Source organism: Scyliorhinus canicula, chromosome 3, assembly GCF_902713615.1.
Source record: "Scyliorhinus canicula chromosome 3, sScyCan1.1, whole genome shotgun sequence".
NCBI classification, from domain to species: domain Eukaryota; kingdom Metazoa; phylum Chordata; class Chondrichthyes; order Carcharhiniformes; family Scyliorhinidae; genus Scyliorhinus; species Scyliorhinus canicula.
This window is the reverse complement of record NC_052148.1, coordinates 130,641,610-130,655,507: the sequence shown is the minus strand read 5'-3', so window position 1 is coordinate 130,655,507 and position 13,898 is coordinate 130,641,610. Positions and strand designations below refer to the sequence as shown.

The window sequence follows — 13,898 nt, the reverse complement described above, 5'->3', positions numbered from 1 at the left end:
GCCTGATAGTACAAAGGCAGTACAGTTTCTGAGAAGTACTATGAACAAGAACTCAGGGTTCCCAGATACCTCACGGACTCCAATGAGCACAGTGATACCTTATTTAATGTTTACTCTACTCAGTGGCTAGCCTCCCACTATCACCTGCCTGACAGTCCTCTTGACAGATGCAAAAATGCCAACTCTGACTGGGCAGAGCTTTTGCTTTTAGTATAACTTAACTAAATAATAACTAACATAAAAAATAAATATTTGATTTGGTCCAACAGGTCCATACCAGCATCTATGTGCCTTGTGAGACTCCTCCCTCAGTTTATTATTCCTTAATCACCTCATTCAGTAAAAACCTCTATTCTTTTCTCCTACTTATGCTTATCTATCTCTTAAATCAATCTCTACTAATTCCGAACATAGGGAGTGATTGAAGCCAGTTCCACATTCTCACCACTCTCTAGGTAAAAGATTTTCTTCTTGTGATGCTGCGAGGCGATTGACAAGACAGTGTTGAACCACAAAAGAGGATTATTGAAACTCAGGCAAACTATACACACCGGACAGCACAACTAATACACAGGTCGGCTCCCAGCCTAACTCTGACCAATGACCAGAACCATGCCTAAACTCCTGATAGGCTTACATTCGTGTTTTGTGTCCCCATAGGCTCTAGACCTGTCATATGACCTGCAAAGTATCACCCTTAAAGGGGCCACACTACCATACCCCACCCCCCCGCAGTTTCCTGTAATACAAAAACAGAAAAATTCTTATTTGCAGTTATATGCACACAAAAGGGTTATAGTAAAGGAGCTTAAAGCAAAGTTCAAAAAGGTAAGAGTGAACTCCTTCATTCCTGCCCTTTCAATGGGTAATTGAAAAAAAAAACAGGCTGCCCTCTCCTGACCATGACAAAGGTTTTATGGCATGCACAGCATATTACTCGATCAATTGGTTTGATAACCAACCTAATTAACCATCGATTATTTATTTAAATATGACACGTGGGCTGCCAATTCTGAGGGCTAATATGAGACTGAGCATAAAATTGGAACGGAAGGTGCTGGGAGTGTGCCCCGCCCTATTTTACGTGCACCCCCCCCCCCCCCCCCCCCCCCCCCATCCCCTATGGGAAACACGCTCGCTTTGAGCACGTAAAATTCAGATCAAGATCTTGAGCACATAAGTGAAGACTAATAGTCGAAGGCAGTGATGTCGGATTGCTGCAATGTCAGAGGTATCATCTGTCAGATTAGACCCTTCTGCCTTCTCAGGTGGAGATATTGGAATTGATCTCATAGCACTATTTTGAATAGCAGCAGGGGAGTTATCCCTGTATCAAGATATGCAACCTCCTTATTTTTCCTATGAATACGTAATATTTCACACTTCTGTGTTGCAAATAATTTAGAGTCATAGAGGTCTACAACCCAGAAAAAGCCCTTCGGCGCATCGCATCTGCGCCGGTCAAAAATAACCCCCTAACAATTTGAATCCCATTTTCCAGCACTTGACCCAAAGCCTAGTATGCCTTGACTTCGCAAGTGCACAACTAAATACTTCTTAAATGTTATGAGGGTCTCTGCCTCCATCACCCTTTCAAGCAGTGCATTCCAGACTCCCACCACCCTCTGGGTGAAAAGATTCCCCCTCACAATCCCTCTAAAACTTCCGACTCTTTCTTAAATCTACACCCTTTGGGCATTGATCCTCCACCAAGGGGAAAAGTTTACTCTTTCTAATCCCCAGGTTTTATACATCTCAATCATTTCCCCCCTCAAGTGTCCTCTGTTCCAAGGAAAACAACGCCAGTCTGTCCAATCTCTCTTCACAACTAAAGCTCTCCATCTCAGGCAACATCCTGGTAAATCTCCTCTGCACCCTTTCCAATGCTATCACATCCCTCCTATGTCAGAACTGCATCCCAGAACTGCACTCAATACTCTAGCTGCTCGTAAACTCTATGCTTCAGCTAAAGAAGGCATATGATATATAACCACTTTATCCACCTGCCCTGTTACCTTGAGGGACAGGTGTACATGCAAATCAAGGCCCCTCTGATCCCTGGTGCTTCCCAGGGTCCAAAAGTTCATCATGTATTCTCTTGCCTGGTTTGTCCTGCCCACATGCTTCAGCTCACACTCCGCTGGATTGAATTCCATTTGTCACTGATCAGCCCATCTGACCACTTGTCTATATCCCCCTGTAACTGTCGTCTTACCTGTGGCGGAAAGATACTGACCGGATGTGGGCGGGAAATGAAGCTAATTTAAAGGTTCAAATGAGGGTTATCTTCCCAGGCTGTTGGACATTCCCTTATGAGGACGCCACTTCCCAGGTAAGCCCATCCCATCTGCAGACTCTATGGCCCAATGCTTTATGGCCCAATGCTGAGGGCCATATATCACCTTTAATTTAATGAAACTTTCCAAGATTCACAACAGCATTATAAAACAAAGTACCACACCGAGTCAGATAGAAAGATATAATATCGAGATATTAGGGCAGATGACCAAAAGCTTGGTGAAAGAGGTAGGTTTTAAGAAGTGTCTTAAAGGAGGAAAGTGAGGTAGAGAGATGTAGAGAGAATTCCAGAGCCTTGGGGCCTACGCAAATGAAGGCATGGCTAACAATGGTGGAGGATTACAATCGGAAATACACACAAGGCCAGAATTAGAAGAGTGCAGATCTCAGAGGGTTATGGAGCAAGAGGAGATTACAGCGACAAGGAAAGGCTAGCCAAGAAGGGATTCGAAAACAAGGATGAGAACTTTAAAATTTAGATGTTGCTTGACTCGGAGCCAATGTAGGTCAGTGAGCAAAGGGATCATAGGGAAACAGGATTTGCTACAAGTTAAGACACGGGCAGCAGATTTTCAGATGACCAATTCCATCCACTTGTCCAGACCTTTTGCAGAATGCAAATTGGACAGGCTGATTAATTTGTACTGCTCATGTTTACTGAGATGTCAACTGTAATGGGTACAGCTGACTCCTCAGTTATCAATATTTTCTGATAGTTTACTTCAAAAAAATAGTTCAATGGAGATTATAATCAGTTTCAATATATTCTCTGAACGCAAGATTTAGCAGTGAGAATAATTGATCAACTCCTTTGATAACCTTTTGTGCAACAGAACACTTGCGTCCATAACAGTGATAGCAAATGCTGTTCAGATAACATTTACTGGTGAAAATGCTGTGACACCAGTTGCCACAGTGCCTCGACTACCAGACTGAGCAGCACTGAAGTAACTGATATAACTGGAAACACAGTAAATAAACTACCAATTACCAATAAGAATGCAGCAATAAACTAATACTTTTCTTGTGTTATGTGATCATTTCTGTATCATCACTTAGCTTACAAGCAACATTGCAAGAAAATGACTGAGGGCCCAAGATCCTTGTTTCTTTTGACCAGAATGGCAAAGACTGTCAGACATAATCAGCCCACACTGACTAGAAAAGTACAAGACTCTATAGTGATGGTAAATCATGATGTCAGTCAGATTTGTGTGGGCCTCTGGACATTTGAATTGGTTGAATAGTCAACAGATTGATAAGAATTGCAAATTACTGGCCGCCTGGATTACTGAAACCTTATTTTGTGATGGATCTTAAACAAAAAATAATTCTAGTCAGATGAAATCTAATTATTGGATCAGATTAAATACAAGGTCATAATATAAATGTATGAAAATTATCCATTTAAGCAGGTACATGTGTGTAAATCAGATATATACAAATTTTGCTGGAATAAAATGCATTTTTTTAAATGTTTGCTTTAAATGTCAGTCTGAGGGGGGATTTTTTTGTCCATTGGATATTTGTAATTGTACAAATTACAGGATCTATCCTGTGTTCAGGGAGTCTCAAAATACATTTTAGTTCTATTGATACTTTAAGAATATTGCAAATCAGCAATAATTGTTTTGCCATAAAGTGTCAGAAATCTGCTGTGAAATAGTGTTCTGAAAAGAATTTGTCAGGAATGTTGCAGCCATCTAAATGGTATCAAAAATTGCGCAGAAATATATTCCCAGGGACACTGTTAATGACATATTCTGTGCATTCCATCATTGATACCTCCAGAAGTCTAGACATTATCAACCCCATAATATCCATTCTCTATTTTGTTAATGTTGAAGACAGAGGAGGCATTAAAAATGGTCAACATAAAATTAAGTAGCAAACATTTTGACCTTGGCTGTGGCAAATTGGGTGCGAGTGGGGAGGGGGCAGGTATGTGTGTAAATCAGATATATACCAATTTCTCTGGAATGCAATGCATTTTGATTTATTAAATACAATCTGGACCATTTAATTTACCATGTTCCAGTCTTACTATATGTACTGAGAAAATAATATTAATGTAATGATTGTTCCTTTAAGTAACAGACACACACACACACAAATCAGACTGTCACTGGTGTCTTGTGGCTCAGAATCTGACCCTGGAGGTGGCTGATGATATTTTCATGATATTCCTGCAGTTTAGGGTGGGGGCGGGGATGGGAGGGAGGTTTGCCTTTGATGTTTCCTTGTGATGCACATTAAATGCTCGTAAAAATGTTCATAATAACATTTTCTAAGTAAATAAGAAGCAATTTGTCAGAAGTTATTGGATTTTAAGCTACCTTGGCGATAAAGTACATATCACTAATAGTCAAATGTTGTTTGAGTGTCCAAACAAACATTCAATGCGCTTTCTGATTCTGTGTATTTCAGGACTGATGTTAGAACCGGCTACCATTATGGTGGTCGATGGCAAAACCAGTGACGAGTGCTGAACAGCGGTTACGTCATCTGCTGCCCTCTGCAAAGTGGGTGGACAAGCACCTTGTTAATGTCATCAAAAGATACAACATGCCAATGTTGCAAATGTTGCTGACAGCTAGTTTAATTGTACAACAAAATAAAGAAATAAAGTTCAAGAGATAATAATTTTGCTGTCTCCATAACACTTACATTGGCCTAAACACACTTACTTTACCAGAATTAAAATGCACGAGTAAACTTCGAGCGTTGTATTCTGCAGTTATACAAGAAAGACATTAAGGTTCAATTCTATTTTCCACAGTACCATTCTTTGGGGAAATTTTCTATGTTTCAGTACTTTAAAGCAAACAAAGCCAGTTAAGAAAAATGATCAATATATTTAAGCCTACAAAACGGTAAAATATTTGATTGTCGAAGTATGTTGTGACACAAAGTGCAACATTTTGAGACTTTCCTTATAAAAACAAAAACATTTTTCACAACTCTACATTAATGAATGATGGTGTAAATTCCCACCCCCTTACAAATTTAATGGCAGCTCATATTGTCCTCTCCTGACCTCGCCACAGGGGTCAGTAATCCTTTTTCCACACAACATTACAAATACATGAGGCCTGCAGACATCTTAACCAGAAGGACTAATCATTCCTGCTTATAGGAAACAGCTTTATTAACAGCAAGCAAAAGCAAACAGCTTTTCTTCATCACATAAGGATCATTTTTTTCTTACAGAACAGGAAAGGTAAAAATTTGACATTATTTCTCAGCAACTACTTTCAGAGTGAACATGTTTAAAAGCAATCAAGGAATTCATGCTTTTTTAAAGTTTAGATTAAAATTTTCTGCTGAAGGTTTCTTTGCAAACACATCTTGTACAACCTGATCTCACACAATCTGGTTCAACTCAACTGATTGCTGGAAGCAGCTCATGAGATTGCTGGAAAACATTTCAAAATTAACAAATGTGGGGAGTCAGAAGAAGCAGGAGTGACTCTATAAGAATACTGCAGGCTGCTGCTGACTCAGGCTCAGTTCGCCTTGTAGCCACCTGGGGTGGCCACGTCCCGATTTCAAAATGGACACTCGCAAAGAGTACAGGGAAAAATGGACAGCACTAGAAAAACAAGCAGGTGCAAGGTTTTCTGTGGATTGAAACCTGCAGAACCCAGACAGAAGTGAAACTACTAGCCATTAGCATAGTAATGAGCTATCTCCGGAGACAAAAAGAAACATTGAAACAATCAGTACGAGGACAGAGTTCCCGGCGCCAGTGGAAGCTAAAACAAAGGCAGTCCAACGGTTACATAGAGCCCGCCCAACGATCAGTGAACAACCCCGTTATTGGAGAGAATCGATACAAACGATTGGGACATGGTCCAATTAATTGGGACCAAGTCCAGGGTCCGCCCAGAAGGGCGCGAAACTCCTGGGGGCTATAAAACAGAGTTCCCAAGGTCAGTTCGCTCTCTCTCACTCCTCTTCGTCACCTTCACCTTGGCATTTGGCTCTCAGCGACGAGAGGCCGCCAAGCACCAGCCAAGTAAGTCTAAGGTCAACGCACGCTACGAGATAGGCGCTCCGAGCTACTATTCTATACCAGTTCGAAGCCAGCAGTATCAGAACCGGACAATGGCCATTGTTCCTCTGACTGAGTGGGCCACTCGAAGCTAAGTATAGGCTTTTAGTAGTAGTTGTAGTTTAGTGAGTAGAGTTTGTGCATGAGTAATAATTGACTGTGTGTGTAAATAAATGTGCATTGATTTCAAACTTACTAACTGGTGTATCGAGTCATTGATCGGTATTCTGCTTTGAACCCTGTGGTGGTATCAGAAAGATACCTGGCGACTCTTGAGCAAAGGTAATTAAAACAGAGCAAATTAAGGGAAAGCATGACGAGCAACAGCCTTCTCTCCCAGGACCTACCTATCCCTCAATTGGCTAATTGGATTTCAACAGGACCTGACAAGCCATCCATACTGCCCAAACAGAGTACATAACTCTCCATTTTAATTGAAATTAGGCCTGATATTCAAGTTGGGTCTCACTACCCCATCAATCTTGTAGGGTAGAAAACAATACAGTTGAATTTCCTAACCACGTCCTTTTAAGAATGAATCTTGGGCTCATCTAGCCACTGCTTCTCGACATATCTTGCCTTTTATCATCCTATTCTGTCTTTTCACGTGTGCTTTTCAACTTTGATGTCTTTTCTTTCCACCTCAGCTCCTCAGTTTTAACACACATAAGTCAACTTGCCAAAGACTTTTTCATCAAGTTCGGGCCCCCCTTTAAGCAGAATGGGTGGAGTGATAGTTGTACTTGCTCAAACAAAAAATAAAGAGGCATGTTATAATTAAAAATGACAGAACATAAAATTTTAGAGTAACAACAAAGTAGTTACCTTTGTGTTGAAGTTCAATGCATTCTGTGACGTCTTGTAGAGTTCTGGATATTTCAACATGTTTTCCTTTCGACACGATCTCTCAAATATTCCCAAGGTGAGGGGAGGCAAAGCTGTGAAAATCTGACACACACAAATAAACTTCATTTCTTCCTTTCCAATAGCAGCAATAGAATGGTGCATTGAAATATCAATATTGGTCGGATAACAATTGCCGAATATCACCCCCTAACTGTATGCCATTGGTGCAAGAGATAGCTATCAATTGTACGTCCTACGCATTATATCAGTAAATATTCCAGTAGTAACTTGACAGGTCTCAGGTACTTGAGATTTACAAACCATGTCAACTTAAAACATTCATTTCAATTAACAGAAGTAAATATACTGTGTCACCTTTTCTGATTGAGCTCTGTGAATAGTAATAAGAGCTGCTCATCAGAGGTGTCCTGGATTTTTGCAATCCTGTAAATCCCTGGAACAGTTGCAATGAATTGCACTGCTTAAACCAACTGTACACTGAAATGTTTTAAAATCACATGTGTTTCAAAATGATCAAAGTAAATGTTAGAACATTTGATTTTAGTTGATCTTTACTGGAAACTCCAACAACAGGATTTAGTGTCGCTGAATCTGAAGCTATGCATTACAGTCCTTCTCATCTCAACCAATAGTCTGGGGACTATTCTAATTCTGCTTTGAATGGATGTGAATTTCTGTCACTGCCTGGGCACCCCATCCTAACTTTGTTTGTGATGGACATAGATCAAAGTACTTTATTTTGTGAAGATATTCGACCACAAACACTAACTATGGATACTGCATCAGGAAGGCACCAATTTGAGAGTAGAGTTGTGAAATTCATTAATACATTCGAAAACCCTGCTCTGTTCAGACTGGATACCATGCCCAGGATGTTTTGAATCCACAATCTCACCTGCCCATGTGAAGTTCTCTCTGGCAGACCCTAATTACATTTAACTGCCATCACAGATTCCTCTCTACTGACTAGTTGGCATATTTCCAGTAACTTCAACCAGCGGAAGCCAGTCCTCACCAGCTACTGAGCTTCCACAGCAACCCTTCAATTTCCATGGACATGAGTTCCAAAACTAACCTAGTAGTGGGCATCAACCAGAACATCATCTATTCCTGCATTGGAGTTTTCCAGCAATGCAACATGTGAGCAGAATTTACATATGTAGAGACTTTGGCAAAAAGCAACAGCAGAGGAGACTCACCTATGTGAGCTGTAAGTGACATTAACCTTAATAGTGTTGGGAGCTTAAAGGTGACAGAAACAGATGAAAGCTTATATCAAAGAAACATAACTGGTAACTTGTTGGGCGGTGATGGGACTGCACTCTTTTGTCACCATTAGGAGGATGTTGACATAAACAAGTTTGAGGTAAGTAGGCAATATTGTATATAAACTGTTTGAACTGAACACCCAAATAACATATTCACTTACCACATTATAGAGACCAATGCACCACCGTTCGAAGAGTATTTGTCCTGAAAAGCCATTCACAAAAGCAAACCAGATCTGTAGGTGAAAACATGTCTGAAATTAATTTGCTTTTCTAAAATAAACTGATATTTTAATGTAAATGCTAACATTTGAAAATCTCCCTTAAGTACTTTGTTTCTATAGACCTAGGTATCTCAAAGATTTAACAGAACTGAACTATTGAAGAGAGACCATTGTATTTCAAGGGGAAAATGCATCAATAATAATTACGGAGAAAGATACAGGGATACGAGGATACAATAGGGCACCAGAATTCACCTAGGAATGTTTTAGCAAACACCAGCCATAGACATGGTGGGCTCAATAGCTGCTTTCTCTAGAGAATGCACTGTATACATGGTCGATAAAATGGAAGAAAATACCAGCCCACATCACTTCAGTCCTCACTTATAAAACGAGATGTGTTTCACGTAGAGATGTTCAGATCAACAGCAAGATTCTAGAAAACATGGACCATTTTCCATATTTTTGGGAGCCTCCTCTCGACAAAGGCAGGCATAGATGACAAAATTCATCATCACCTCCAACACACCAGCTGATTAAGAAAAACAGCATTTGAGAACAAAGACCTCAAACCTGAGACCAAGGTGATGGTTTACCAGGCAGCTGTAATTTCTATGCACCTATGTTTCAGTGATTCGGACAACCTACATCAACACCTCAAAGCACTGAAGTACCACCACCAATGCCTTTGCAAGATCCTTCAAATCTGGTATCAGCATCCTCTCGCAAGCCAGCTTGCCCAGTATTGAGGAGCTAATCACTCAAAACCAGCTCCTTTGGGCTGGTATACCCAACAATAGAATACTGAAGCAATTGCATTGCTCAGAACTTGATTGTAGCAGGATACTCCAAGGAGATAATGGAAATGTTTTCAGATTGACCCCACAGTATCCCCTTCAACTAATGGGAGCCCCTGGCTGTGATTGACCAAAATGCAGAAGGCTCATTCACAAAGACACCAAACACATTGAGACACTTTGTCAGGAAATTACAGGTGCAAAGTTGAGGCATAGCAGAGAGTTCACAAGCCTCCAAAAAACCCGTCTACCCAACTCTTAAAGCAACACCTGCCCTGCATGTGCCAGAATCTGCAGATCACAAAATGGGTTTATCAGCCATCTCACAACCCATCGGATCGGAGTGGAAGCAAGTCATCCTTGATCTCAAACAATTCCCTTAAGAAGTTAGTTTCAATTCCCAATCCAGAATTCTAGCACATAATTACAATTGAGTGCATCAGGGAGGCATCTGTGCATTGTCAGAGGCATTGCCCTTTAGATTCAATATTAATCTTTCTGATGTGAAGGTTCAGCTGCAACTTAAGGGTCCAGCAGAACTATTTAAGAGCAGAGCATTCTCCCGGAACCTTGGATAAAAGCAAATTACTGCGGATGCTGGAATCTGAAACAAAAGGGAAAATGCTTGAAAATCTCAGCAAGTCTGGCAGCATCTGTAGGGAGAGAAAAGAGCTAACGTTTCGGCTCTGATGACTCTTTGACAAAGAGTCATCGGACTCGAAACCTTAGCTCTTTTCTCTCCCTACAGATGCTGCCAGACTTGCTGAGATTTTCCAGCATTTTCCCTTTCCTCCCATAACCTTGTTCAACATTCCCCCATCAACTAATTGCAAACACAGATTAAAATTAAGATGATCTCATTGTTGCTTTAAAGGTCTTGCAGTGCTTAAATTGATGCTTTATTTGCTGCCACACAAGAATCAAGAGATAGGAATGCACATGGGCCACGTAACCCTTTGAGCCTGCTCCACTATTCAGGATGATGGTTAATCTTTGTCTTCAACTCAATTGTCCCATAGGTCCTCAATTCCTATCAATCTCAACCTTCAATATACACAATTATCGAGCATCCACAGCTTTTTAGGATAGAGAATTCCAAAGATTAGCAAGCCTCTGAGTAAAGATATTTTGCTTCATCTCAGTCCAAAATGGCTGACATCTTATCTTGCAACTATGCCCCTTAGTTTTACTATTCAAGCTGGGGAAACATCCTCTCAGCCTCGAGCAATTGGCTGAAATGCTGAAAATAAAGGTTAAGTGCAAGACTGGTGTTGGGAACTACCTTATGATAATGAATTTGATGCTGCCATTTAATTGATCAATTCTATAAAATTTGCACTTCAACCAAGATACAATTACACATGATACTCTAAATAGTTCCATTAATTGAATATCCATGTTATTCAATCAAAATATCACAGACTATTTAATGTGCTCATTTATTGCTCCCTGTAATTTTAATTTTGTAAAAGCCTGCAAGAAATATATAATAATAATCTTTATTGTCACAAGTAGGCTTACATTAACACTGCAGTTACTGTTACTGTGAAAAGCCCCTAATCGCCAATATCCGATGCCTGTTCGGGTACACGGAGGGAGAATTCACAACGTCCAATTCACCTAACAGCACATCTTTTGGGACTTGTGGGAGGAAACCGGAGCACCCGGAGGAAGCCCATGCAGACACGGGGAGAACGTGCAGACTCCGCACAGTGACCCAAGCCAGGAATCGAACCTGGGACCCTGGCACTGTGAAGCAACAGTGCTAATCACTGTGCTACCGTGCCGCTCCTACAACATATGCTTTGCCCCATAGCATTTTATACAGAATTGTGGACTGATATATAGACAATAAAATCAAGCGAAACTCCATCCTAGGTGAATCCCACCGCACACCATTGTTAGTTCACACTGCCCGGCAAGTATTTTTTCCAATTAAGGAGAAATTTAGTGTGGCCAATCGACCTACCCTGCATATCTTTGGGTTGTAGGGGTGAGGCCCACGCAGACATGGGAAGAATGTGCAAACTCCAGTTGCCAGTCAACTTCTCAGAATATTTATGTTCTACAGAGGTCACAAAGAATTAATATTTTGCCAGTACCTGCTATGAGTTATTACTTTATTAAGTGTCTGGTCAGTGGGGATAGTGACAGCAAGTTATTAAAAACAAATTTCATATTTACTTAGACTGAATAAAGAGCAGCTCACAAAAATCTAGTTCCAATAATTTAACTGCAAAATGACTATTTCCCTATAGGCTAAGCACCATATGAGAAGGCACATGGCAACTTACCGGCCTGCAGAAACTCAAAGCTATAATAACATGGCCAACAGGTATGAGGTACACAGTGCAATAGTCGAGTAACTTAACTAGAGTAATAATGATGTGTAATCAGAGTTCAAAGTCTACCATTGCAGTTTGACCATTTGAATTCAGTTTAAAAAATAATCAGTAAATAAAAAGCAGCAAATGTGATCAAGAAATTGCCAGTTTATTGTGAAAACACAAGTGATTCACTAATATCCCTGGAGGAAAGGAAAACTGCAACCCTTATCATATCTGATTTACGTGTGACTCCAGTCTCACATAATATGGCCGATTCTTAAATGCCTGCTGAAAGGGCTGAACAAACCATTTACCACACCATACACTACCAAGAAGGTTTAAGAAGGAGACCCACCATCGTTTTTTAATGGCATTTAGGGATGGGAATTAAATGCCACCCTTGCCAGCAATGCCCACATGCTGAGAATGAATTAATAAAATGCAGCCCGTGAAGATAACAATGCCATTCATCAGCCTCATGAGCTAATGAACCAGGCAAACACTATGACCCAGATTTTGAGGTTAGACGCGAAGCAAGGGCATTTGCTGCTGACTTTGAAGAAAGCTGACTACAGCAATTTAACAATCTGTGTGGCAGGATTTCCGTTTTCATGACAACAGTTTAAATCTGTCGTCAAGGTTTTTTGACATGCAACTGCCGTATTTTCAGCAAGAAGTTAGGCTTCAAATCAAAGTATTCACACACTGCAAATCAGAAAGTTCAAAGCAATTAATACGCTTCACTTATGATTTAAATTTTCAGACAACATTAATGTAACTGAATTAAGATAAAAGCTAACATAAAAAGACTTTTAAAAGACAAAAATATTGCTCTTTAAAATATGTGAAAATGTTATAATTGTGGAAAAATTTGACATTCCACAAATATTACAAAATTCGCTTTTCAAGACAAGGGTATTTAGCAGTATTTATGAAGTTATTACAATGTTAGAAAACCCATTTTCACACGATTACAGCACAATTAACCATGTGAAAATGGAAGTTTTTGCCAATTCATAAAGTCAAGGGATATAGGGGTCTATGGGAAACACTATGGAGGAACATACACTCACTGACAGCAACGCTTGGATTTCCATGTCACTCTGCACATGTTGGAACTCCTCAAGTTGCTGTCCGTTTCGGTAGAGATAGTTTCAGTCAGTGTCACAAATGTATGGAATAGAAAATTATATGGGTGATAACAGAGGAACCATTATAATTAAAAACTATAAGCAAACATATTCTGGCAAAAATTAAAATCAGAATTATACATGGTATTCTGTTGACACCTGACTATCTTTATAGGTGAAAATGTACTTCAATGTTGCAGGATTCAGGAAGTCCTACAAAAATTGAATCATAATATCCACTCTTTCTACAAGGCTTTCTTTTAGCACAGAAATTGAACAATTCATTTTGATTCCAAACTACAACAGTAACTGTTGAAAAGTATTTTAAATAATAGAATTTGTTTATATAATGTTTCCAGGTATGCAGCAAGCTTCTATTTAGCAAGTATCACCATGGAGATACTGTATGTTAGATGATGCCTCCCCCCTCCAATACAAGAGTTAGGAGTAAACAACTACTGTGCAGACAGACCAGTACGAAGGTATATTTCATATATTTCATGGGTATATCATCATATGTTACATCAAAAATGTTTTAAACTGAAATTCTGGAGTAACTATAAAAATAATTTAATAGCCATTAGGTAGTCAAGTGCAAAATTACACAATTCCTTTAGCCCACGAAAAAAAGATTATCTGTGAATGTTAACATATTTCTTCCAAATACTGGACAGTGGTACATATGAATATGAATAAGCCATTCAGTTCCTGGAGATGTTTTATTATACAATTAAATTATGATTGATCTGAACTCATCTCCATTAACCCCCCCCCCCCCCCCCCCCCACCCCCTGTTTCCATATTGCTTAAAACCATTATCTAACAAGAATTGATCAGTACCAATCTTGTTATGTCCCCAGCACCCCCTTTTTGGGGGCAAGTGAGTTCCAGATTTGCTGTGCTTTTTTTGTGAAAAAACACTTTTCTGACTTC

General features: G+C 39.8%; 1 protein-coding gene across 4 annotated transcripts in view; it reads right to left on the bottom strand.

Annotated features, from left to right (window-relative positions):
• atp8a1 (ATPase phospholipid transporting 8A1) overlaps positions 1-13,898 on the bottom strand; it is a 433,224-nt gene that overhangs the window by 70,599 nt on the left and 348,727 nt on the right. For all 4 annotated transcript variants that reach the window (XM_038791303.1, XM_038791304.1, XM_038791307.1 and 1 more), the window contains 2 exons: positions 8,649-8,723; positions 7,178-7,300 (listed from right to left, as the gene is read on the bottom strand). In XM_038791303.1, the coding sequence (XP_038647231.1) occupies positions 7,178-7,300; positions 8,649-8,723 (198 nt within the window). The remainder of the gene's footprint in view (positions 1-7,177; positions 7,301-8,648; positions 8,724-13,898) is intronic.